The sequence below is a fragment of the Rhincodon typus genome, chromosome 12 (genome assembly GCF_021869965.1).
Source record: "Rhincodon typus isolate 14 chromosome 12, sRhiTyp1.1, whole genome shotgun sequence".
NCBI classification, from domain to species: domain Eukaryota; kingdom Metazoa; phylum Chordata; class Chondrichthyes; order Orectolobiformes; family Rhincodontidae; genus Rhincodon; species Rhincodon typus.
This window is the reverse complement of record NC_063343.1, coordinates 40,638,174-40,665,425: the sequence shown is the minus strand read 5'-3', so window position 1 is coordinate 40,665,425 and position 27,252 is coordinate 40,638,174. Positions and strand designations below refer to the sequence as shown.

At 39.1% G+C, this 27,252-nt stretch overlaps 1 protein-coding gene and 1 long non-coding RNA gene across 3 annotated transcripts in view; one reads left to right on the top strand and one right to left on the bottom strand.

The window, feature by feature from the left end:
* Positions 1 to 1,331: 1,331 nt before the first annotated feature.
* LOC109912457 (CCR4-NOT transcription complex, subunit 8) lies at positions 1,332 to 26,687 on the top strand. 2 transcript variants are annotated; one of them, XM_048603732.1, is made up of 7 exons: positions 1,332 to 1,446; positions 17,037 to 17,186; positions 20,414 to 20,607; positions 21,304 to 21,465; positions 23,130 to 23,274; positions 23,849 to 23,959; positions 24,882 to 26,687. In XM_048603732.1, the coding sequence occupies exons 2-7, from the start codon at positions 17,070 to 17,072 to the stop codon at positions 25,011 to 25,013; spliced, it is 861 nt and encodes a 286-aa protein (XP_048459689.1). In that variant the 5' UTR covers positions 1,332 to 1,446; positions 17,037 to 17,069; the 3' UTR covers positions 25,014 to 26,687. The 2 variants fall into 2 exon arrangements, with proteins under 2 accessions (XP_048459689.1, XP_020367477.1); XM_020511888.2 differs by lacking the exon at positions 1,332 to 1,446 and adding an exon at positions 13,704 to 13,869.
* The window catches only part of LOC125484537, a 29,933-nt gene continuing 17,483 nt past the window's right edge, over positions 14,803 to 27,252 (bottom strand). Inside the window, exons 2-3 of the long non-coding RNA XR_007263362.1 lie at positions 23,820 to 23,967; positions 14,803 to 17,126 (exon numbers count right to left, since the gene is read on the bottom strand). This is a non-coding gene — a long non-coding RNA (uncharacterized LOC125484537). The remainder of the gene's footprint in view (positions 17,127 to 23,819; positions 23,968 to 27,252) is intronic.

The window sequence follows — 27,252 nt, the reverse complement described above, 5'->3', positions numbered from 1 at the left end:
CAATTCGGTGCAGTTGTTAATATTCTGAAGATTTCTATTACCTGACGATTGAGGAACCTCCATTGGAGGAACATGAATCTTCACAAGTTCCTGGATTGAAGCTTCATTTGGGCTATGATTAGTGAAATGATTATCATTTGGTAGCATGCCCAATTGTTTCACAAGTTTTGCCATAGCTCGCAGGGTGCTTTTACCAATTCTCATGTTTCGATACCACAATGAATAAGATGGATTGTACATGTAGTTAGGGGCAATATAGAAAGGAGATTCTGAATTTTGCATATCAGGAGGGCGCTGGTTGGAATACATTTTGTAGGCCTTTATTGGATCGCGTTCTGGGTTAGGATTCGTATACATGCGTAGCCTAAGTGCACCTACACCATGAATATCATTTCCAGTACTAGATGTTTGCCTTTCCCAATATTCAAGGTACTCCAACCCTGACGAATCTGTATGTAATTTAACATCTCCCCATTTTAAATCATATTGTTCCTTGGGACTTAAACCAAAATATATGCTGATATTGAAGAATAACATGTGAATTAATGCAGCAGGGTCCTGTAGGCCAATAGCTCCACATTCATACAACTTATTTAATTCCTCCTCTGTTGGTGCTTCTGTACGATTTGGTCGATTACCTTTGCCTTCTTCCTTAAGTTGCTTTTGCTTTGCCTTCAGAGCATCTTTTGTTTTTTTGAACTGGTTTCCAGTTCCTTGAAAGACAGAATGGCCATACTTGTGACGTCGCAACCAACGGTCAATACTACCCAAAATTCCTCGAAGTGAACTGGGTTCAAATTCGTCCCCATTCTTTTTACGTACAGAGACAATAAAATCTGCCAAGATGGAATCAAGGGTATCAAGCTTTATTTCATAAATTTGTCTGGTCTCTCCAATGGAACTGAGATATGAGTTAAGTAGCCTGACATCCACAAGGGTCTTCCTTAGTGTGTTTTGATTTTCAGTTTCTGTAATAGTTTTGTCTCTATCTTCTTCAGTCAGTGTCACAGATGTACTTGTAGAAGGTTGCTCAGGAGTCATTGTTCTCATTTCCCCTCCCCTTCAGTATAACTTTGTATCTGTGCTATAGTTTTTTGGAAATGTCTGAGAGGTTTAAAAGCCGGCTGGCACAGGAAACCTGCAGCTGCCAGCTTGCAGCCTCGAAATCGACAACCTTTCACATAACTTGCCCTCCCACTAACGTCACGGAATGCAGGTTACCAGTCAGGTGACCGCGCTCCGAAGCAGCGGCCAATAGAAGCGGCCGCCCGCGCGGCATCCTGGGAGCAGGCCAATAAACCGCGCGCTGTCCTGACGTCAATAGACGCAAAGTACATCGTCACGTGGGAGGTGCCCAGGGGATAAGATGGCGGCGAACATCAGTTAGTGCTTAGTTCGAGCTACTCTAGAATCAACCTGCAGCTTTCCATAGATTCTCAGCGAGTAGTAAGTTTCATCTGAAAGAGTTGGTCTTATCTTGCTGCTAGTTTTTTTTTGTTATACTTTTTTTTGGTTATTTTTCAGCCATTCAAGACAAAACTAAATGGGACTTTGACCCCCTCAGTGTCATAAATCGTACAGCATGGTTAAACACAGAAGGCTAATTAGCTCTTTTTTTTGTACTGGCTGTCTCGAAGAGCTAATTAGCTTGTCCCACATAAATCCCCGCCCCCACTCCTATAGTCTTTGCGTTTCATTTAAAACTTCCGATTCTTATTACACCTGCCTTTGACATCTAGGACTGAAAGTGTCACTCAGGTGGTGCATTCCAGATTCTAACCATTTACTGTTTAATTTTTTTTCGTCCTGCTGCTTTTGAATCTTTAGCCAATCTTTACGTTTATGTCAGTGCTAACTAATTTCCTCTATCAAATCTACTCTGTCTAGATCTTTCCAAGAAGAACTATTTGGTTTCATCAATTATCCATTTAACTGAAATCCCTTATCTTTTCTGGAACCATTCTAGTAATCTTTCTTCACTTTTGTAGCCATTAGCAAATGCCCTGAATGAGCTGAATTTTCAAAGATTTGAGTGAGTATGCCAAGTCAGGAAATTTCCCAACCAATCCTGTTTACATTTTCAAGTTGGCTGGGATTGCATTGCTCTGGAGGTCGTTCCAAGCCAACAATTAAGGTAGGTAGATGTTGAGGCTGGTACGTTGGAACACCTTCGGTTTACTAGTTTTAATGAAAAAGATCAGGCCTTCACCCTGTCCATATGTATTCCTTCATAACCCCATGTCCTCTCATTCTCTGAGCTATTTTCGCTACCTCATAGTCCTCCTTGCACCCCTCGTAACCTCCATAACACTCACCCAATATACACTTTGGGCAGATGTCGGCAACTTATGTTTTGAAATGGATGTAAAAATAACATTATATTGCACACTTACTACTATTAAATGAAGCATTCAAAATGCAATTTTGAAAATGTAGATCCCCTCATGTGATCAGTCTGTTGTAAAAACAAACTTATTTCACTAACCACATCAAAGCCACATTATCTTTTAATGAACTCCTAAAACTGTCAATCAAAGCATGAAAACTGTCCTGTGATACAAGTTTTTTTTTTTTTTTTGGACCTTTTGAAATTCATGCCAATCATTCATAACAGGCTAATACAATCATAAACCTTGGGAGCTGCAAGCAATGGAGTCTACTGAAACTGAAAAACTGGATGGCCTGTTTTAAAACACTACACTAGATGGCACGTCAACCAAAACAACAGAAGCAGTTAGAGGCTTATTTTTCTCTATGTTAAATCTGCAGAAGAATTTTTTTAATCTTAAAGGGACTTTTGGTATTTAAATCAAATTCAGATTATTATACTAGAGATACCAAACAATGTTTCTACAATTTTGAATGCATAAAAGAATGCAAAAGCCTGTTATGGGACACTTTTATCAAATGTATTTTGGATGTCCATGTACATGACGTCAACTGCATTACCCTCAACAACCGTCATTGTTACTTCATGAAAAATGTACAGAAATCACTAAAAGGTAGCACACAGGCACAAAGGTTCATAAAATATTTGCCCAAGCAGCAAGCACCAATACTTCACTTATATAGTTAGACTCTATCTATCTTAAAACTATTCGACTTACAGGGGATACAATGTAGATTCATGAGAATTATAGCAGAGCTCCTAAATCATTCAAACAATTTACATAGAAGCTGCTTGTATTCTCTTGAGTTTGGATAATCACAATGTGAATCAATACTGCAATAAAAGAGAAATAATTGAATTTATGCAAGAAGCTCCTCTCACCCTAATCAGAAGTTTAAGGTTTCAAGACCTACTTTGGAAATTTGAGCACTTAATGCAGGTGGATATCTTCAGTGATACTAAAGAACAAATGCAATATTGGAAACGTTATTTGCTGGATGAGCTGTTAAGACAGTCGTCATCCTCAAGTAGTGTAAGGGACAACATATTTTTGCTACGGAAGTCAGACCCTGCTGTGTAATTGAAAACCATGTGAGTTTTGTAACTTGGAAAAATCAAGTGGTGTACAGCTAAAAATATACAAGATAATTTAGATCATAGAATCCCTACAATGTGAGAACAGGCCATTTGGCCCAACAAGTCCACACCACCCCTCTGAAGAGCATCCCACCCAGACCCATTCCCCTGATTTCCCCACATCTAACCCAAACATCCCTGAGCACTATGGGCAATTTAGCATAGCCAATCCACCTACCCTGTGCATCTTTGGACTGTGGGAGGAAACCCACACAGACAGAGGGAGAATGTGCAAACTCCACACAGACAGTTGTCCAAGGCTGGGTTTGAACCTGGGTCCCTGGCGCTGTGAGGCAGCAGTGCTAACCACTGAGCCACCATGCCACCCCTTTTTAAAGCTCTAATGTTCATCAGGATTTTACCTTCAGTTCATGCTTCCTGCCTTTTATTTTCCCTGAGGTTCCCTCACCACAGACTCCTACACCACCTGAGTATTAGCTCAGCCTTCTTTCACATACATGAACTGTCCTAACACATGACAATTTCACCCACTCGTTTAAATACTGGAGCACATAGAATAGAATAGGAGATCATAGAATCCCTACATTGTGGGAACAGGCCATTCGGCCCAACATGCTTCTTGTTTTCAGCGGCAGCAGCACGAGCCAGGGTGCCGACAGGAAGGTAAGGTTGTTTTTTATTCCCTGTATAAAAACTTACCTCGTGCAGCGGCGGCCTTCTTGTCTTCAGCGGCGGGTGTGTGGAGAGAACGCGAGCCAGGAAGGAACTGATATATTCGGGCATTGGCTAAACCCGAAACACTACACGTGTAGTTTCTCCCACCCATTTTCCACCTCTAACCAAAAAAAAAACTGTGTGGACGGTTGGTAAGCTAAGGCTTTTTTTTTTATTCTTCTGGAAATCTAGAGTAGAGGGAATGGAAGCTAGGGCAGTTGCATGCTCCTCTTGCAGGATGTGGGAGGTAAGGGTCACTGCTGGTGTCCCCTCTGACTTCACCTGCGAGAAGTGCACCCAACTTCAGCTCCTCAAAAATTGCATTAGGGAGCTGGAGCTGGATGAGCTCTGGATCATTCAGGAGGCTGAGGGGGTGATAGAGAGGAGTTATAAGGAGGTGGTCACATCGAAAGTACAGGAAAAAAGTCGCTGGGTGACTGTCAGGAAGGGGAAAGGGAGTAGGCAGACAGTGCAGGGATCCCCTGTGGCCGTTCCCCTCAATAATAAGTATACCGTTTTGGATACTGTTGGGGGGGACGACGTACCAGGGGAAGGCCATAGCGGACAGGTCTCTGGCACTGAGCCTGGCCCTGTGGCACAGAAGGGAAGGGGGGAGAATAGGAGAGCAATTGTAGTGGGGAATTGAATAGTAAGAGGCACAGACAGACGGTTCTGTGGACGCGAATGAGATGAACGGATGATGTGTTGCCTCCCGGGTGCCAGGGTCCGTGGCGTCTTGGATCGTGTCTTCAAGATCCTTAAGGGGGAGGGTGAGCAACCAGCAGTCGTGGTACACATCGGTACCAATGACATAGGTAGAAAAAGGACAGAGAATGTGAAAAATGAGTATAGGGAGTTAGGTTGGAAGCTGAAGTCCAGGACAAACAGGGTAGTTATCTCTGGATTACTACCAGTGCCTCGTGATAACGAGGTAAGAAATAGGGAGAGAGTGCAGCTAAACACGTGGCTACAGGGCTGGTGTAGGAGGGAGGGCTTCCATTATGTGGATAATTGGAGCACATTCTGGGGAAGGTGGGACCTGTACAGTAAGGACGGGTTGCACCTGAACCGGAAGGGCACAAATATCCTGGGAGGGAGGTTTGCTCGAGCTATACGGGATGGTTTAAACTAGATTGGCAGAGGGTGGGGAACTGGATTTGTAATTCAGAGGATGAGGTATTCAGCCTTCCAAAAGACACAACAGGGAATGAGGTTGTTAATAAAGAAATGCGGTCGATGGAGCGTAATTGTGGACACAGAGATAGTTTTAGGTGTGTATACTTCAATGCTAGAAGTATCAGAAATAAGGCGGATGAACTTAGAGCATGGGTCAGTACTTGGAACTGCGATGTTGTGGCCATTACAGAAACATGGGTAACTCAGGGACAGGAATGGTTGTTGGAAGTTTCGGGATTTAGATGCTTTAAAAGAAATAGGGAGGGTAGTAAAAGAGGCGGGGGAGTGGCATTGCTAGTCAGGGCTAGTATAGCAGCTACTGAAAGGCAGTTCAAGAATGATATGTCTACAGAGTCACTTTGGGTTGAGGTCTGGAACAAGAAAGGAGCAGTCACTTTGGGGGTTTTTTTACAGACCCCCTAATAGTTGCAGAGAAGTGGAGGAGTGAATTGGGAGGTAGATACTGGAAAGGTGCAGAAGTCACAGGGTTGTAGTCATGGGTGAGTTCAACTTTCCAAATATTGATTGGAAACATTTTAGTTGTAATAGTTTAGATGGAGCGGATTTTGTCCAGTGCGTTCAAGAAGGATTCCTGACACAGTATGTAGATAGACCAACACGAAGAGAGGCCACTTTGGATTTGGTGCTTGGCAATGAACTGGGCCAAGTGTTAGACCTGTCGGTAGGAGAGCATTTTGCCGGTAGCGATCATAACTCTGTTACTTTTACAATAGTCATGGAAAAGGATAGGTACATACAGCAGGGTAAGGTTTATAAGTGGGGGAAGGGTAATTACAATTCAGTTAGGCAAGAAGTGGGTAACATAAAATGGGAACAGATGCTGTCAGGGAAGACCACTATTGAAATGTGGAGATTGTTTAAGGAATGCATACTGCGTGTGCTCGATATGTTTGTCCCTAGCAGGCAGGGAAGATGCGGTCGAGTGAGGGAGCCTTGGTTCTCAAGAGAGGTCGAACGACTGGTTAAGAGGAATAAGGATGCTTATGTAAGGTTTAGGAAACAAGGAACAGAAAATGCTCTAGAGGGATACAAATTATCCAGGAAGGAGCTGAAGAAAGGGCTTAGGAGAACTATAAGGGGGCATGAGAAAACCTTGGCGGATAGGATCAAGGAAAACTCCAAGCCTTTTTACACGTACATGAGGAATAAGAGAATGACCAGAGAAAGGGTAGGGCCGATCAAGGATTGTAAAGGGAATTTGTGCACGGAGCCTCAAGAGATAGAAAAGGTCCTAATGAATACTTTTTTTGGTATTCACAACTGAGAGGGACCTAGTTGTAGAGGAGGACAATGGGAAACAGGCTGGCAGGCTAGAGGAGGTCGGAATTTTGAGGAAGTTGAAGATAGATAAGTCCCCTGGGCCTGATCGGATTTATCCAAGGATTCTATGGGAAGAGAGGGAAATGATCGCAGGGCTGTTGGCGATGATCTTTTTGTCCTCACTGTCCACGGGTATAGTGCCAGAAGATTGGAGAGAGGCAAACGTCATTCCCTTGTTCAAAAAAGGGAATATGGATAACCCTGGAAATTACAGGCCAGTTAGTCTTATGTTAGTGTTGGGCAAATTATTGGAAAGGGCTCTGAGAGATAGGATTTATGATCACTTGGAAGGGTACAGTTTGATTCGTGTTAGTCAGCATGGATTTGTGAGGGGTAGATCATGCCTCACAAACCTTATTGAATTCTTTGAAGAGGTGACCAAACAAGTGGATGAAGGTAGAGCAGTGGATGTGGTATACATGGATTTCAGTAAGGCATTTGATAAGGTTCCCCATGGTAAGGAGGCATGGGATAGGGGGAAATGTGGCAGATTGGATTCAAAATTGGCTGACCCTTAGAAGACAAAGGGTGGTAGTGGATGGAAAATAGTCAACATGGTGCTCAGTTACGAGTGGTGTACCACAAGGATCTGTTCTGGGTCCTCTTCTATTTGTGATTTTTGTAAATGATTTGGATGAAGGAGTGGAAGGGTGGATTAGTAAGTTCGCGGACGATACAAAGGTGGGTCGCGTTGTGGACAGTGCGGAGGGCTATTCTAGGTTACAAAGGGACATTGATAGGATGCAGAGCTGGGCTGAGAAGTGGCAGATGGAGTTTAACCCTGAAAAGTGTGAGGTGATTCATTTTGGAAGGAAAAACTTGAAAGCAGAATACAGGGTTAACGGAAAGATGCTTGGCAGTGTGGAGGAGCAGAGGGATCTTGGGGTTCATGTCCACAGTTCCCTGAAAGCTGCCACCCAGGTGGATAGAGTTGTTAAGAAGGCATTATGGTGTGTTAGCTTTCATTAATAGAGGGATTGAGTTCAAGAGCCTTGAAGTTATGCTGTAGCTATACAAAACCCTGGTTCGGCCACATCTGGATTATTGTGTCCAGTTCTGGTCACCTCATTACAGGAAAGATGTGGAAGCATTGGAAAAGGTGCAGAGGAGATTTACCAGGATGTTGCCTGGAATGGAGAGAAGGTCTTACGAGGAAAGGTTGAGAGAGCTAGGGCTTTTCTCTTTAGAACAACAAAGGATGAGAGGTGACTTGATAGAGGTGTACAAAATGCTCAGAGGTATAGATACAGTAGACAGCCAGAGACTTTTTCCTGGGGTGGAGGTAGCTATTACAAGGGGGCATAGTTTTAAACTGAGTGGAGGTAGATAAAGGGGAAACGTCAGAGGTAGGTTCTTTACTCAGAGAGTGGTCGGGGCGTGCAGTGCGTTGCTGGAGAGGGTAGTGGAGTCGGCATCATTAGGGGCATTTAAGCGGCTATTAGATAGGCATATAGATGATAGTATAAGGTAGGGGTGGAGGTTAGATAGACCTTAGGATTAGGGTAAAAGTTCGGCACAACATCGTAGGCCGAAGGGCCTGTACTGTTCTATGTTCTGTGTTCTAATTTGCTTTTCAAGCAGCAAGATTGTTACATTATTGAATCAGACCAGCACCAGGTGTTAAGGGAAAACTGTCTGATGACTGCCCTTGGATTGTTCAAGCTGCAGTTTCTCTACAGATTGGTGGGAGCATTGCAGCCAGAAACATCCACAGCCAGCAAGCAGAAAACATCTTTCTTTCCATGTTAAGTGAAAAGGTATAATAACCAAGAAAGTTAAAAGAATGAATTAGCATAAAAGACCTAGGCCCACCTGATCAACAATTGAATTGAATTGAATTGAATCTATCTACAGACAACAATATATCATCATTTCTAAAAGCAAAAGAATTCTAAGAGATATTGTAATCTAGCATTGTGAACTATATTTTTGATCTTAAGGATTTTAGTTTCCTGTCTACATTTTCCCAAACATAATATTTTTCTCAAACCGCATATCCTCTGTCTGTCTTATTCATCTTTGAGTGTGTGTATATGGGGTTTTAAATGGGTATACGTTAAGTCTCGTAGTAATAGATTATTAATTATTTCCCTTCTCTGCCATTTGATAAGAAATAAGTACGTTTAAAATAAAGAGTTATTTGCAATTAACTATGAAACCGGATGTGAATGACTTTTATCCTGAATAGTATTCAGTCAGGCAAATTAAGCATCAAGGTGTTATTGATATTTGCATGTTGTGACAACTTGTGGAACTTTGGGGTCATGTATCAGCTCACATTAGTTCACTCTTCCCATTAATTTGGGAAGAGAGGATATTAAAAGTAATCATGTGGCACTACTTGAAGTCTTTGCAAATATGTTTTCCTCATCCATCACAAAAATCATACCTGTGTGCGAACGGCCTGTTTCCCTGCATTATAATGGGAATACACTTCATAAATATGTAATTGGATGTCCTGAGACATAAACAGTGCTGTATAAATGTGTCTTTTTCTTTTGCATTCATTCAGTTACACCTGCAGCTTGTGGTTGGGCAGTGCACTATTATAAGGATATTGAAACCATTAAAAAAAAGACAGCAAAGATGAGTCAGAATTTTAAAATGATGCTCTTATTTTTCCCTTTTTAAATGGAGGTATTTTGGGGCACCTGATAGAATTTTACAAATTTATTTAAAGTGAGGTAAAAGGTTAAATAGTTTATGAAGCAAAAAGAGTATTATATGGATCTATTGATGACATGGATGGTTTAAGATAGGGCTTGATTGATTTTTTTTCAATTCTGTGTTAGGCCACTAAAGATATTGGTGTACAATTCATTTGCTGTAGTCAGCAGCTTCAATCCTTTTTTGGTTGAAATACATTAGAATTCATCAGCTATTCACTTTATCATTGACTATGTATTTTTATGCCTTGATCTACACAACTATTTTTCTATGAAACTTCTGTGTCATTGGCAATCTCTGTCCCTCAACTGTACTAATTCATTGATATGAATAATGTTTAGTTGAAGCCCACAGATTTTTGTGAATCACCACTAGACAGAACCTTCTAATTTGAGTACTTGTCCATTATCCCCTCTGTCTACATCGGTCAATCACTTTCCTTAATCCCATTAGTTTTAATTTTAGCTAACAGTCTCTTGCATGGAAACTCGCCTTTTGGAAATCTATAAAAACTATATGTATAGGCATTCCACTAGTTGCTACTTAGTAGCTTTGTCATAAATTTGTGTGATTAAAATCCATGATTCTCTTTACAATTAGCTCAAAGTTCTCTTTTAAGTGCACAATTACATTGCCCTAAATTATACATTCTAATAACTTCCCCACCACACATTTTAGTCTAGCAGATCTATAAAATCCTGGATTTTCTCTCCTTAATACTACAAGGTGCTGTGTGAATGAGATGGATTTAGTTCTGTCAAAAGTAGGTCTAGTTTTTAATTTGAAAGTATGAGTTCCTATTTCACAGATGCACTGTTTGTTTTAAAAAAAACATGAATTTCAGAATATCAAGCACATTTATGACCTTATAATATGTGAAACTAAATCCTTGTCATTCCTAATCTATTCAGTTAATACAATAGGTCCACGAATACACAAACTAGTCCTTTAATCATCTTATAAACGTTGATCAAATCATGTCATCATGTAGTCTTCTTTAAAATAGAGACTCAGTTCTATCTAAAGAATGTAGATCCTTGAAACTGGAAATTGCTATAGTTTCTTCTTTCTGCACCCTTATCTAAGCCTCAATGTTACCCTGCATATGAGGAGACCTGAAGTGAACACAATACTCCAGGGCCTAACCAAGGTCTTATACAAGGATAAAATGTTGTTCTTTATAGTGTTGAAAATATTCGTGAATACCCTATTCATTTTAGCTATAGCTTCATGGTTCATTATGTCATTTAGAGATTGATGTACTAAAATGCCTTAATAGGCTTAGTTTCTCCTGTGCTGCATTTTTACAGTTGTGTTGTGAAATTTGAAGGATTGATTGTGTTGTAGCATTGCCATCAATGTGAAATCAGTGGAAACAAGGAAAAATAGCTCAAAAGGCTAATTAAAATAGAATAGGAAAAAGTAACCAACTTTGTCCTGACAATGTAGGAAACACAGTTTAGATCTGAAATACTTTGGAATAAGTTACTGGCATATGAACTTGAGTCACTTCGTATAGTGAAGGAGTAAGGAGTAATTTTGTGTAGTTGTCTTGGGATGACTAATGCAGATTTGATTCCTCACACAGTCAATCTAAGTCTGATAAGGGAAAATGAAAAGCAGCTGTTTAAAGCTGTTGCCGTGCAACTTCGAGCAACTACCTGAGTTTTCCAAGAGTCGTTACTGATATCCAAATTGGGTTCTGCCAGGGCCGCACAGTTGCTGACTTCATTGCAGCCTTGGTTCAAATGAAAACAAAAGAGCTGAATTCCACACGGGAGGGGGGGGGAGTGAAAGCACCTGACCTCAAGGATGCATCTGGTTGTAGTATGTGTGAGTCAGTGGAAATCAAGGGAAATCTCTCTGCAAGTTGGAGTTGTACCCAGCACATTGAAAGATGGTAGTGATGGTTGGAGGGCAGTCATCTCAGCTCCTGGACATCTCTGCAAGAGTTCTTCTAGGAAGTGTCCCAGGGCTAAATATCTTCAGCTACTTTATCAATGACCTTTCCTCCATCATAAGGTCAGAAGTGGAGAAGTTCAGACCATTTGCAACTTCTCAGATACTAAGCAATCCATATATGACTTCAACTCTATATTCCATAACCTAGACCTATCCAGATACATACCCAATACCTAGAGAATGTTACATAAGTGTCAGGCAATAGCCATCTCCGACAAGAAAGAATTTAACCACTAACATTCAAAAGTCTTACCATCTCTAAATCCCCCACAATGTCTTGAGAGTTACCATTGACCAGAAACTGAACTGGACTAAGCATATAAACAGTGTCCACAGGAACAGGTCAGAGGCTTGGAATCCTATTGTGAGTGACTCATCTCCTGACTCCCCAAAGCCTGTTCACCACCTACAAAGCACAAGTTAGGAGTGTGATGGAATATTCCCTTCTTGCCTGGATGTGTTCAGCTCCAATACAACTCAAGAAGCTTCACTAAGCAATTCACTTGATTGGCACCACATCCATGAACATTCATTCCTTCCAACACTGATGCACAGTAGCAGCAGTATATACCATTTACAAGATGTACTAAAGCCCTGTGGATGTCCTTACACCAAATGGAATGCAAAGTTTCATGATGACACCCTCTCAAGGAGACGGGTATGGGCAATAAATGCTAATCAAGCAAGAAACCATAAATAAAAATGAGCATTGCTGAAAAAATATAATTTTGTTAAAAGTTTTTCAACTTGCACTCCTCAGGACATTTGCAAAGATACACACTCAAAACAAAAGCCAACATTTATACTTCATGAGAGGACATGTTGCAGCTGTACAGGACATTGGTTAGGCCACTTTCGGAATATCGCGTTCAATTCTGGTTTACCTGCTATAAAAAGCATGTTGTGAAACTTGGAAGGGTTCAGAAAAGATTTACAAAGATGTTGCCAGGGTTTTAGGGAGAGGCTGAATAGGCTGGGGCTATTTTCCCTAGAGTGTCGGAGCCTTAGGGGTGACTTTTACAGAGGTTTATAAAATCATGAGGTTCATGGATAGGATGAATAGCCAAGGTCTTTTCCCTGGGATGGGGGAATCCAGAACTAGACATCATAGGTTTAAGGTGAGAGGGGAAAGATTTAAATGGCCAAGGGGCAACTCTTTCATACAGAGGGAGGTGCGTGTATGGAATGAGCTGCCAGAGGACGCGGTGGAGGCTGGCACAATTACGACATTTAAAAGGCATCTGATGGGTGCATGAATAGAAAGGATTTTGAGGGATATGGGCCAAATGCTGGCAAACGCGACTAGATTAATTTAGGCTATCTGGTCGGCATGGACGAGTTGGACCGAAGGGTCTGTTTCCATGTTGTAGAGCTGTATGACTCTGACAGAACTGATTGATTGACAAGTTAATTCTGAATGGCGGAGTTGTCATGGAAAATGAGAGGCATGGTCTACTCCAATGCAGTATAAATGTTTCCCCTTGAACCACTGCAGTTGCAAAATGTCTTGATGAATGTCAGGTGAAAAGTCCTGACAAACTGTCAGCAATGCTCATGAAAGCATGTGCTGCAAAATGACTACAAGCAAAGATAATCAGCAAACCCAACCGTTATACGGTATTTGCAACAACATTTGCAGACTTTGCATGATGAATACATGGGGGGTGATTGACTCTGCAGGAACACCTTCTAGTGGAGTTTACAATCCTTGGAGGAGCTAAAGATGGATACTCAGGAGAGTCTTCAGTAGTGATGCGGTGATAACAGAATAGGAAACATTGCTAGAGTTCCTCTATGACCGTCCGGTTATATGTCAAAGTAGTGAGAAAAGTCCAACTGAGGTGGTTGATGGAAAAGCGAGTAAGCAAGAAGACCTCTTGAGCCTGCATCGCCATTCACCGAGATCGTGGCTGATCTTCAACCTGATTTCCACCATAATCTCATCCCTTGATTTCCTTATTGGTGTGTAAAGTCCACCTAACCTCTGTTCTGAATAAAGCTAGCACATGAAATATTACTTTACAATTGGAATCGGTGGGGAATCTGCTGGTGTGTCTAATTAAAGCCGGAATGGCGGAGTCAATTCTACCTTGTAATAGGCACAGACATGTTATGAACCACCTCGGCGACCCACAAGCAGGGACGCTACCAACTCTGCTTTACACGATCCTTTTGCTCCTATGATGCTGCTTGGCCTGATGTGTTCATCCAGTTCTGCACCTTCGTTGTCTCGGATTCTCCAGCAGCTGCAGTTCCTACTACCCCTTTAAAACCTTCCGCGCGATCCGGGCTGATTGTCAAATGATTGACAGGTTCTATTTGCGTTAGCCCCGCCCCGCGCGCCTAGAGCGCATGTGCATTGTTGCCGTCTTTGTCCTTTCACTATTAACTCCGGGTGGTTGGCAAAGTGCTGGAGCCTCAACGAATCAACATTAAAATAAGGAATCTGTTAGTGGGGATGGGAAGTTGGCCCGCTCTGTGAGTGCAGGTTTTATTTAAACTTGGCGAGTGACGGATACAAGGTAAGTGGCAGGTTTTAATGGTAGCGACGGGGTAGGGCTGGCCTGGTCTGGCTTGGCCTGGCCTGTCCGGGTTGAAGCGGATGCCGAGAAGCGACATTATTCCCGGGCGGGAGAGGGGGTGGGTCCTGGCCCAACGTTTAAAATCTTCCCGCCGCTACCCGGGCGCTGCACGGACGGTCCGGCCGACTTCTTGTCTAACGCGCTTTTACTTTCCCTGGGACTGTTTTATAACACTTGACCTCGATGTTCCTGATTCAGAAACTACTACAACGACAGTCTCCACTCTGCAGGATATATTGAATGTCGTGTTATTGCAGCAAGCTGTTATTAAGACGACTTTGCAATCTCCGTAGCTTTCGCACCAAGGAATTTATTTTACGTAAACTTAAATTTGGAGTATATGACTAGTTATGGGACATAATGCTGTACTACTGAAAATGAACAAATCTGTGCAGAATTCTTCGATCGTTCGATATTTGGTGTGGAATTTAAGATGATGGAACATTTGTTGGATCATCTGTATTCTGAATTAAAGCATACAAAGCCAAATCTTGTACACGAAAAGTTATTTCCTAATACAGTAAAAATGGTGTTGGAGCTTAGTGTCAAGATTTTAACACTATTAACGCCAGTGCCAACACCACAGTTTCAAACCGAGACAAACAATTGAAGCTCAAGCGATAAATCAAATTGCTGTTTTTTTTCAAACACATGTAAACAAATCTGAAAAAATGGATCCATAATAGTCAAAACGGAAATCGTGTCTCCTGCCTAACTTGAATGCCAAATGAATTAATTATCTTTCACCAATTAGAAAACAAAACCCCACAGTAATCTATAAATCTGTACAGTATTTAATAAATTGAAGTAACATACAAGGAGTTATTCATTATGATTTAATCACAATTGTACTTGTTTGGAAAAACAAACGTCAAACAGTTGGCTGAATGCAAAATGCAGTTAGCTACACAATAGACCATAAAACATTGGAGCAGAAGAAGCAGGCCATTCAATGAAATCATGGTTGATCTGATAAACCTCAACTCCACTTTCCTACCTTTTCCCATAATCCCTGATTCCCTTATTCTTAATGAACCAGCCTCTGCAACCTTCTGTAGTAAAGTATTTCACAAATTAGATGTATGCAGCTTGCCAAAAATTGCTCTTGGGAACATGCACACCATGAGCATCAAGATGTTTTCACAATCTTACTCTAAAATAGTGAATCAGAGAAAGTGGCTAAAACCTGTCTGAAGTTTGAAGCCTTTAAAACCTACGCAAACCTCATCATGAACACTGGTTGTCAAATAGTTTTGGTTGTACAGCCTCTTTGTAAATAGACTAGTAATCATGGACTTCTTGTAATTTATAACATTCAATAGTTTACAGAATTGGAGTGCTATGTTAGTGTGGATTCCAGATGGACAGAAAACAGTAGAATTAAACCAAAAACTGGATGTTGACAGATTAAATGGTATAAGGATCAGTACTTGCTCGCTCTCGGCTATTTACAATCAACATTACTTACGTGAGGAGACAGAGGTAAATGAATCCAAATTTGCTGATGACAGCAAAAATAGGGGAAATTGAGTGATGAGGAGGACACAAAAAGACATGTTATAAAGAAGTTGGATGAACATGTCAGCTGAAATAAAATGTGGCAAGATGTGAAATTAACCACTTTGCTAGGGAAATAAAGTGGAATATTCTCTGCATGGTGAGAAACTGGGAAATATTTGCATTCTGAGAGTCTTGCTGTAAATGAATCATAAAATTAACATGCAAGGACTGAAGCAATGAGGGAGGCAAGTGATATGTTAACTTTTGTTATAAGGAGATTGGTTTCTAAGAATAAATAGTGTTGCTGCAATTTTAGAGTGCATTGTTTAGGTCATACTGGAATACCATGCAGATTTAATCACAATAGTACTTGTAGGCATTTTTAGAGTTTGTTATCAAATTGGTTCCTGGGATACAGGATATTTTATGAGGAGAGTTTGAATGGACTGAGCATGTTTTCCCTGAAGTTTTGAAAAATGGACATGATCTAATTGAACTATAGAATTCTTAAAGGACTTGGCAGGGTAGATGCAGGGGAAAATTTTCTCCTGGCTGCAGAATCAGATCACGGGATCACAGTCTCAATAAATTATCACTCATTTAGAACTGACGTGAGAAGGTTTTTCACAGAAAGGATTGTGACTGTTTGGAATTCTCAGAAGTCTCTGGGTGCTCGGTTATGAAGTACATTCAAAGCTGTGGTTGGCTTTTAGATACTAAGAAAATTGAGGGATTCAGGAACAATGTGGGAAGATGGAGTTGAGGTTGAAGATCAGCATGACTTTCCTGAATGACAAATCAGGCCCAAAGGGCCAAATGGTTTTTTACTTTCCCCAGTTCTTAATCTCAAATATTGATACAAATTTGAGGATTCTTTCACAGATTTAGATAGTGACAAACAAATCAAAGATAAATGATAAGTTAACACTATATTAAAATTACAGTACGTATCAACTTAATTGTTTTTGATGTGTTTAAAGATTATCTGGGAATGTTATCCAAACACAGCCAAATAATCAGCATTTTTGTTCATATTCATCGCTTATTTTTATTTGTTTTCATGGAAAAGTTATCTTTTTAACTTGCTTAAATCTTCCTCTAAGTTGTAGTAATTTATATTCCTTAAATTATCAAAAAAATACACAGGAACTGGGTTGGATTTGCACAAGTCTGTAAAATATTCCTGGTAGTGTTGCATTCAAATGAGTACTCTTAATGGAACTGAAGAGAAGACAACTTTAATTTTGAAAAGTTATTTTATAAGAAAAAATCTGCTTTGAGCTTGTTAAATATCTAAATATGTTATTGCTGTTAATACTAATTTGGCCAATACCAGGTTGTGATCTGTAAACTGCCTATGTGAGTCTTAAACTAATTACTGTGAACTTATGCAATTTGGGTGGCTTTTTTTTCTTTTTTATTCCTCCCCTTGTGTTTTTCTCTCCCACCTGCTAGAGAGATTATTTTGCAGACTTCTGCAATAGCAGCTATTTAAAGAAGAAAGTGTCCAAGCGCAAAATCATGAGCAAAGCATGAAATAGCATCTCACACATTGAATCTGCTACAGTTAGCATGACCTAATCAGTTTTGTTCTTTGTTTTTTCCAGTGCCCATCAGCCCACTTTGGTAACCTCTTCAAAATGCCAGCTGCAGAAGAAGATCATAGTCAGATAATCCGTGAGGTGTGGGCAAATAACCTGGAAGAAGAGATGAGAAAAATTCGCTTAATTATTCAAAAATATAACTATATAGCTATGGTAAGTCTTCATGAACCACGTGAAAGAGTATTTGAATTATAAATATCTAATATTCTACTTCTCTAAGTGGAGAAACCTAGGGAATGAACTGAAGTAAGTTTTGCCATGTATGTATCTTAATATTATACATTTATATGACAGCATTCACTAAGCATAAATTTTAGTGAGATGGAGTAGAAAATTAGGGCTCTAGTTTACATTAAAGTAATGAATGGGCTCTGTACAATTGAGAATAGTTTAGAAAATATAGACAAAAAGGTTAGTTAGGCTTCTTAGAAAGCTTAATTCCTAGCTTTGACTATCACGCTGTAACTCTTGGAAAGGCAAGCACAGATGGGAAAGTCAATTGGGAAAGCACGAATTTAAAAGGTTTGAAGTCTTAAACTTTATTGGTAAGGATGAGGGGTTTTCACTTCAAAAGAAAAATTGTTATACAGACAGTTTCATATAATGAAGAAGGAGAATTAACTTTAATTTATGTAGCATGTTTATGACCTCAATTCCAAAGTGGCTTCACAGCTAATGATGTACTATTACTGTTTGGTATTGTGGGAAAACATGGTATGAGCATAATGACTTGCTGCCATTCGCCTGCCTTTTCTGTTTCAATCAAGTTGGTTGAGGAATTAATGTTAGTGAGGACAGTGGGGAAAAATTCCTACACTTTCAATATTGCCACACCAGCATGTCACTGGAGTGAATGTAAAACAAAAACCTTTCGTCCAATGAATGAGTGATACAGTTTTTGATGTTTTCCAAGAAAACTGGTGAAAAGGCACATGTTTGCATTTGCTAGAAAAGCTGAATAAAGCCAAAGATGCAAGACTGCAATGGCTTTTTAATTCTTAATTTTGGACAAAAAGCACAGTTGAGAAAAGTAGCAAGAAATGCCTTTGTTGGTTACTTAAAATAACTTGTATTTATGCAGCTTCTTTAATGCTGCAGATTATCCCAAGCCTCTCAAAGGTATTATGTAACACAGATACAGTAGCACAGCTGCCAGTAAGAGAATAATTAAAATCTGAAAACCTCAAAAGGCCAGGATTTAAGAAGCATAGATATCTCAAGGTTGTGGAGCTGCAGAGATTACAGGAATAGGGAAGGGTAAGGCTATGGAGGAATGTGAAAACAACAAGAATTTTAAACCTGAAGTATTGCTGGACTAGAAGCTCTTGTTGTTATCAGTGAGTACAGGGGTAAATTTTGAATAGTGCTTTAATGTGAATTAACATACAAGTAACAGCAGGTGGCATGCCTCAGTGCTAGAATGTATGTCACAGTTTTTCATAGTTTAGCATGTACCAAAACATACAGAATTCCTTAAACCTGTTTGTCATGATTCCTGTGCCGAGGGAATGGAGAATTTTTCAGTCTACAGATTAAATAATGCAAGACAATTTTTCCCCCCAAGTAAGGTGAAAAGTGTACGCTTTGTTTTTATATTGGAATGCCACATACTTTTCTGCTGCTGCTACTCTGTAGTTGGCAATGCCTGATTTGGAACTCGGGCACTTTAGGAAAAAAAACAAATTTCTGTCTATTCTTGGACGTTAGTTTCACCTGATAGCCACTATTTCATTTCATTTACTTTGAGCTTCTTAAAGGAATTTTTTCTTCCTACAAATTATTCTGTGGAACTGGCTTAACTTTTCCTATACTTTTAATAGTGACAACAAATGTTGGATAACCTACAAGACCTGGCCTTCAGAAACCAAGTAATTAATCATTAAACTTGGAGTATCGTTTGGAGGTTTGAAAATACAGATCAGGTTTTCTGAACTCAACTAACCATGGAATGTGGAACGACCATTTGATACACCAAACATCTTGTTTTTGTGCCATTTTAAATTCGTTAAGTAAAGATTTGCCCCAATGGCACCTGTTCCCAAAAACAAATATGCTATTTTAGAAAATATTTGCTTTTGCATCATTACTATTCAACCCACCCATATTAATTTCATCTGTGAGCCCAACAGCGTAGAAACTATGGCAAAAACAAAATAAAGTATATGTTATAGGTCTAAAATAAAACAAGAAAATGTTGGAAAACATTCAGGTCAGGCAGTATCTTGGTTTAGGGCAATGAATTTTAATCAGAGCTGTAGAATGATGACCTGAAGTATTAACTCCATTTCCTTTCCACAGATTCTGCCGAACCTGAGTAGTTTCCGATATTTTCAAAACTGCATAGAAATTGATGAACTCTTAGAATAATTATGATCACTGTCTACATTATTGTAGACCATTTTTTGTCGTAATTAACTGGTAAAGCTTTCATTTCTTTCACTGTAAGAATGGACTATACATTGACCATGTTGTTGGGTTGGAAACGCGAGGAGGTAATTCCAACTGCCCTTGTAATAGTTTCATTTCAAATCTGACTCATTTACACTATGCCAATATTTTTCAATTCAAATTCAGAGCTGCCTATAAGTTTTATTGGTATCTGGATTCTTCATTTCATCAACATCGACTTCATCTCTTCTATAATAAAATCAAATATGGTTCCGCTTTCTGCACTTCCAACTTGGTCTCTCTCTCTATCTTCCTTGTTGTTCATCACTGAACCCTGATCAGTGCATCCATGATGTTTTGAAAGTATCTAAGTATCTAAATTAGCAAACAGGATTACAAATACTGTTGTTCCTGTCTCTTCTCCAACTACTTCATATGTTTTCTTTTTCCACATTTTTATTATAATTCTTGTCGTTTAACCTGCATACTTGGCATATCTGCTAGTATGCAGATCAATGGCAGAAGGGCCTGTTTCCACACTGTTGGGATTCTATAAATAAAATAAATAAATACTATTTCTGAAATTGCCAAATAGTATGAATGGGGAATAGCACAGTAATAGAATTGTATAGCATTAAAGGAATCATTTGGCCCGTTGTGCCTGTGGCTGGTCTTTGAAATAGCTATCCAGTTAGTCCCCCTCCCTTGCTCTTCATTGTCCTGCAAATTTTCCCTCTTGCAGTATTATAATTGCCTCTTTAAAAGTTATCATTGAATTTGCTTTTACCACTATTTCAGGTAGCAAATTTCAGATCATACCATTGTCTAAAAATGTTTTTCTTAGGTCACAAGTGTTACCTGTGACACATTAAAACTTGTATTCTTAGCACATGAACTGTTTATATTTTGTATCCCATATGTCATTGATTCACTACATTTTGAGTTATTAATAATTGATCAACTTTTGATAGTAAATATTTAAAATTTACTAGGATACAGAGTTTCCCGGTGTTGTGGTAAGACCAATTGGAGAATTCCGAAGCACTGTAGATTACCAGTACCAGCTTCTACGGTGTAATGTGGATTTGCTGAAAATCATCCAACTGGGATTGACATTCATGAATGAGAAAAACCAATACCCTCCTGGAACCTCCACTTGGCAATTCAACTTTAAATTCAACCTTACGTAAGTACAGAAAATGCTGTACTGTGTTCTCCTGTGATTTCTTACTGTGTTTGGTTACTCATGCTAGGAAACACTCTAGAATCACAGCCAATGGATGTTGTGCAATAAATTATTTTAATGCTATTACAGCTGAGCCAGTGTTACAAGCATGCACTTGCACTAGGGCTTGCTGACAATGATTGGGAGCAGGATTCCAGTTCTCCTGTCCAGATGTACGAATGGAAGTTGTAGTGCCCTGCATGAGGTTGATTAACCCTTTGCAGATTTACCTCCTACGTAGCCCGTTTTTACTGGATAAACCTGTTAAATCATTGGGGGCACTTCATACGTTTTGAGATAACAAGGTGTAGAGCTGGATGAACACAGCAGGCCAGGCAGCATCGGAGAAGCAGGAACGCTGATGTTTCGGGTCTGGACCCTTCTTCAGAAATGGGAGAGAGGAAGGGGATTCTGAAATAAATAGAGAGAGGGGGGAAGGCGGATGGAAGGTGGATAAAGGAGCAGATAGGTGGAGAGGAAATGGACAGGTCAAGGAGGCAGGGATGGAGCCAGTAAAGGTGATGCAGGTGGGGAGTTAGGATGGGGGTTGGTCAGTCAAGAGAAGACGGACAGGTCAAGGAGGCGGGGATTATCTGCTCCTCAATAGAATGACATTGTTAAGTGAAAAACATGCGTTGAAAATTGTTTATTTTAAAGGGAAGACATGTACTCACAAGACTCAATAGATCTGCTGAGAACTTCTGGGCTGCAGTTCAAAAAACATGAAGAAGAAGGAATTGAAACTTCTTACTTTGCAGAGCTCCTCATGACATCTGGTGTGGTGCTGTGCGATAATGTCAAGTGGCTTTCGTTTCACAGGTTGGTCCCAACAAACAAAATGGAGTTCTTGACATTGATTTAGATTGTGACCCAATTGTGTGTTTTTCACCTCCCCTTGGTTTTACTTTTACTCCACTCCTGAGGACACTGGCTCATGTTGCAACAGTTCAGTAGGAACCAACTGCCATTTGATCCCTTTGATAGCTGGCCATTCTTTGTGTGAGTTTAAAATTGAGCAGACAAATTGATCATCTAAGCTGTTCCAGATGAGCTAGATCTTATGTCAACAGAAGCAAGTATGACAGCAGAAATTATCGGGAATTGACAAGATGACTGTTCTTCTCTGTGCTTGGTCTTATGATCTTGCATAGACCAATCGCTGCTGAATCTTTCTCAGAACAAACTATAAAAATAATTAACGCTTCCATGGACAACATGTGAACTGAGACTTTTGTATTCCATAATCTCTTGAGACACTGCTAATAATTAAACATAATCTCTGTTTCTTTGCTTGAAACAGAATCAGAATATGAAATCCTTAATCAAGGACGGTTAGCATAGACTTGTTAAAAGTAGATCATATCTAATTATAAGCTGATTAAATTTTGAAGCGGTAACAAAGTAAGTTGATAGCCTACAGGGACTTTAGCAAGGCTTTTTAAAACATCTCATGTTGTACACCAGATGAAAAAACAAAAACCCACGGTATCCAAGGGAAACTGGCAGGTTAAATCTAAAGATAGCTCAGTGGCAGGAAGCAAAAGGTCATGCCCGATGGATATTTTTGTGACTGGAATGCTGTTTCCAGTGGGGTTCTTTAGCGCTCAGAGCCAGATAGTTTATTTTTCATGATATAGCAATGATTTAAATATAAATGTAGGAACCGAGATTAACAAGTTTACAGATGATACTGAAATGGGCCATGTGGTTAATAGTGAGGAAGAAGACTCTAGACTCTAGGAAGATGTTACGGACTGGCCAAGTGGCAGGAAATTGCAGCCAGAATTCAGCACAGTAAAGTGTGAAACAGGAGGGAAAATAGGCAAAGGAGTGCACAATAAATGGTTGTATGTTGATTGCGATGTCACAAAACTGAGGGATCCTACAGTGCATATCCACACATGACTGACAGCAGTGAAGTCACCATAATACTCCTGAACGATAGGGCTGTACTAGATGATAGGTGGTGGTTTAATCTGAGGGTCACCCACGTTATTTGAGGGAAGAAGTTGAGAACGAGAATCTTTCATGCTAACCTTAGCTGGTACAGGATTTAAACCCATGATGTTGGCATAACTCTGCGTTGCAAACCAGCCAATTAAGCTAATCAACCTCCAACTGATAGTAGGAAGTACTGAGTTGAGATTGGTTGCTACTTGAAAGAACCTTTGGAGTATTCAGATGTTTTCACAGATTAATGACTTAAGAGCTGTATAAAAATATTCACAGAAACCTCGCTACCCTCTCAGTTAATATGTCAGTTAAATGTTGTATTGGGTGAAAATGTATGGGGAAAACAGGATTTCCTATCAGTAATCTTTATCAATCTTTATGATTTCTGTTTGTCCTTTCATTCTTGTGACACAGTAGATTCCTTTTTTTAAAACTTGCAAGTTTTCATTTGAAGCATCAAACTGCCATTTTAACATACTAGTTTAATTATTAAAATTGTATTAACCCTGAGAAATTTCTATCTGATACAGTGGTTATGACTTTGGCTACTTGATCAAACTTCTAACCCACTCACGACTACCAGAAGAAGAGCAAGAATTCTTTGATATCCTGCATTTGTTCTTCCCTGCTATCTATGATGTGAAATATCTGATGAAAAGCTGTAAAAATCTTAAGGTATTTGTATGAAGTTGAAATCAAATTGCATGTTTTCTGGTTAGGTTGGAAATCACAACTTAACACTTGTAAGAGCAGTAATAATTTAGATAAATGTGCCTATGTCACAAGTGTGCCATTAATTTCAAGTAGGCTCGTATTGTGAATTTGTGTAAATATCTATTTCTATGCCAGTATTTTACAAAAGTGAGGGAAATTGTCGTTGGCTAAAATTGTTGCAATTCCCTCGACAAAATTTCTTTTTGAAGTCTAAAGATTTACTACACGTTGAGTAAAACACGTAGAAACTATGAGCAAGAGTAGGCCATTTGGCCCTTTGAAGTACTCTGCTATTCAATATGATCATGGCTGATCGTTTGTCTCAAGATCATGTTCCCGATTACTCTCAATACTTTGTGTTCAGTTTGCATCAACAGGCTGGCTCAATCCAATGAGTATCCCAGTTTGTCTATAGTCATCTTCCTAATAACATTCTCTTCTGAACTGAAACAGTGCTAGCAAATTTAATAGCTGAAGTAGCTATCTAATATAAATTAATCACTCACATTTAACAGTTAGTTGCCATTTTCCACAGGGTGGTCTACAAGAAGTTGCTGAACAGCTTGAGTTGGAGCGAATTGGACGACAGCACCAGGCAGGCTCAGATTCACTATTGACAGGCATGGCTTTCTTCAGAATGAGGGAGGTACGGAACTGACAAATGTCAAGAAAAAAAATGTTTTAAAATGTTAATAAATATAAAGAGTTCACCTTTGACACAAACTATCATCTTAACAACAGTCAAAATCCACAAACAACAATGCCACAATCAACTAGTAAACCTGTTTTCTTGAGGTATTGGTTAGGAGAAATATTAACTGGAAGTTTCACAGGAACTCAGTTTATCTCCGATCTTGTTGCCAGATCCAATTTTAATATGAAGTTGTTGTATTCAAAACTGTGTAAAATCAAAGGCATAAGTGCAGTATTTAACAAAGTGAATAAAATGGACCACCTCTTTCAAAGTATTCAGGTATGGCCAGGCTACTTTGTAGTCCCAAATCTTGATATGAAAGGACTGTTACAACACTTGTGACTCATCGCAGGCTTTGACTTCCTTTAATTATGGTGGACAGTTATGAGGTCTATTGACACATTATGAAGCGTATTTAGAAAGTGGACACAATGCAAATCTTCCCAGAGCCTCTGAAATAATTACTTTGGGCATTCTCTATAACATGTCTGGAGTGCTGGGTATTCCATTTGTGGTCCAGTATTCACTGAAGGAGAAGACGTAATAAAGAAATGAATGTAATGCCTTGTGACCCTGGCCTTTCCTTTACAGCCATGTGGATTGCAACTTCTTCAGAATTTTGGCTCCACTCTTGGAGACAGGAAATATTAATACTGTGGGCTTGGCCAACAGAAGTTCAGTAGTCGCTGCTGCCCAAATTTTGGTACCATCCCACTGACCCCCTCAGTGCATTAATTGTGATACATGCAGTACACAAACTAGATTAGCTAACGTTACATTCTGGGGCCAGATTAATCAGGTGATCCTGAGAAGAGCCAACCTGATGTTTATTGGTTGTAAATTTATCCTAAATATTTATACTTTTATTTCTCAGTTATTTTTTGAAGACAACATTGATGACACAAAGTACTGTGGACATTTGTATGGTCTTGGATCAGGTTTAACTAACAACCATAATGGGACAGCTGGGACATCAGAAGAAGAAACCAACAACAAACAACACTGACCACAACTGAGACGTTTTACCAAATCTTGATGTTTTTAGACAGACATTTTACTACAAAATGAGTGTTATTCTCCTGATGCAAAGTTTGGAGATATTTGGCAGTGTACTGCCTAGAGGTATTAAACATGGCTGCTTTCTTCTTAAAAAAAAAACATTTCTGCCATTTAACATTTGTAAATGCTGTGCCGTTGCTTATTGTTTTCCAAATCAGTAAGTGACATGGAAGGGAAGCCAGGCTAGGGTTAATCTGCGTTGGTCCAGTAGGACCTTTTGGATTGTACCCTGATCTATGTTTATTTCTCTTTAAATTTATTATTCACTCTACTTTTCTCCCCTTTTATATTTTCCTTTTGTTCCCTTGTTTGTTTTTCTTGATCAGGTGATTTGCAGTGACAATTACATCACATTGTTTTGCTTGTTCTGTGGAAATAATAAGCCGTAGCGCCGTGGATTTGTGCATTGTGATAACCTTGAGGTTTTTTTTAATGTGATTACATATCCATGCCTGAAAAACATTCTTCCCGAAGGACGGCTGTGGCTGTAAAATTATTTCAGGAATAGACCTTTTAAGTTCATGTTTATTGTGCGGTACAGTGTTCAAAAGGTATTTTAATGCCTTGTAGGATGGAAAGTGTTCAAAAGGTATTTTAATGCCTTGTAGGATGGAATTTTCACTATTAGAACGGCAGGGAAAAAACTTCCAGTTCCACTAATACCCAATAAATTATAAATTATTATTATCCTAATTCAATTGACTTAAACAGCTAAATGCAGGAATTTCAACTGGGTTATTGAACTTGTTTTATGGCAGTACAGTTCTGTTATTAATTTTCAACATAAATAAGTTCATTTAAAACATTGTTCTTGTTTATGCTTTTATCAAATACTTGTTATTAATGTTGTAATTAATCCTGTTTAAAGGAAGGAATAGAATTAAGATTTTTTTACTTCAATATTTTTAAACAAAATTGTTAATTATATCTCTTGATCTTCTTTTCATCATCTGAGTACCCAGTAGAAATATCCAATTGTTAAAAGTAAATGTAATTTTGCAATAGTTCTTTCTATTCACTGTGTATGTACCATAGACCTGAAATGTGATACCTAATAGCAGGTTATGTATCATCTTCCATTGTGAACCGAATTGGATGTCTGAGCCACGTGCTTTTGTTGTGATATGATTAATGACTGCATTACTGATACCACAGGGATCATAGGTTGATCCAAGTCTCATTGGTTAAATATTACAGTTTTGCTTCAAGTTAAGTCGAATGCAAAAAGCCACTTGATTACGGACTTGAACAAAACCTTAATGTTAGTTTCTCTTCTACAGTCAAGAATAACTCAAATCTCTTCATGTTGCTAGAGAGGGGTCTCCGTTGATGGAAGTAGTTTTACATGTAAAATGTTTAATTTACTTCATACTTTGTTCTTAATTGACTCCAACGTACAAAACTGGATCTTAACTTAAAACAGTGGTGCAAGACCTAGCTATTGACGTTTCACAGGAGATAAGGGCCTTTTCATTTAAAAGCACTTCCTTCTACAGAAATCTCCTGTTAAAAATTAACTCATTGTATTTAATATTTTGGTTGTGTTGCAAGCAGTCTGAATCTTATAAAAACTGAACCAATGTAATTTAAATAAGTTTGTAAATTAAAAGTTTGTTTCATACAGGAAGTGGATGTATAATCCTTTTGTCTTTGACAGCCAAGCTTAACGACAAAGAATAATAACATACAGTGTTGGTATACATCCATACATCTTCATTATGCAAATAATAATTGTGCACAAAGTTTGAAGTTGCAGAATGAAAGTTTTTGTTTGTAATGTGCCATGGGCGACTTTCTGTTAAAAGTTTTGATTCAAATGCAAGTTGATGATTGATACATTTATTTAACTCTAACTCTGCATTTGTCTCTTACTTCCCTTTTGATTGTGTTTCTTTTATCAGCCATTTCACTTCTATTCTATGTTGTCACCTGAAAATTTACCACTGTGTTCTCATCAAAGTCATTAATGAGAATGTTGAATAACTTAATTTGTATCAATCATACTACAAATTCTAAATTGCTTCATGATATACTCTAAAACCTTAGATACTCTAACAGCATAATTGTTCAATTGATGCAGTATTCAGCTAGACCAGTGATGAAGGAAACTGATTTAATCCTGTCCGTTTTGTGTATGTTAAAGTGATTATTCGTATCTTCTTGCTGCAATTGGAGATGTTGTAAAT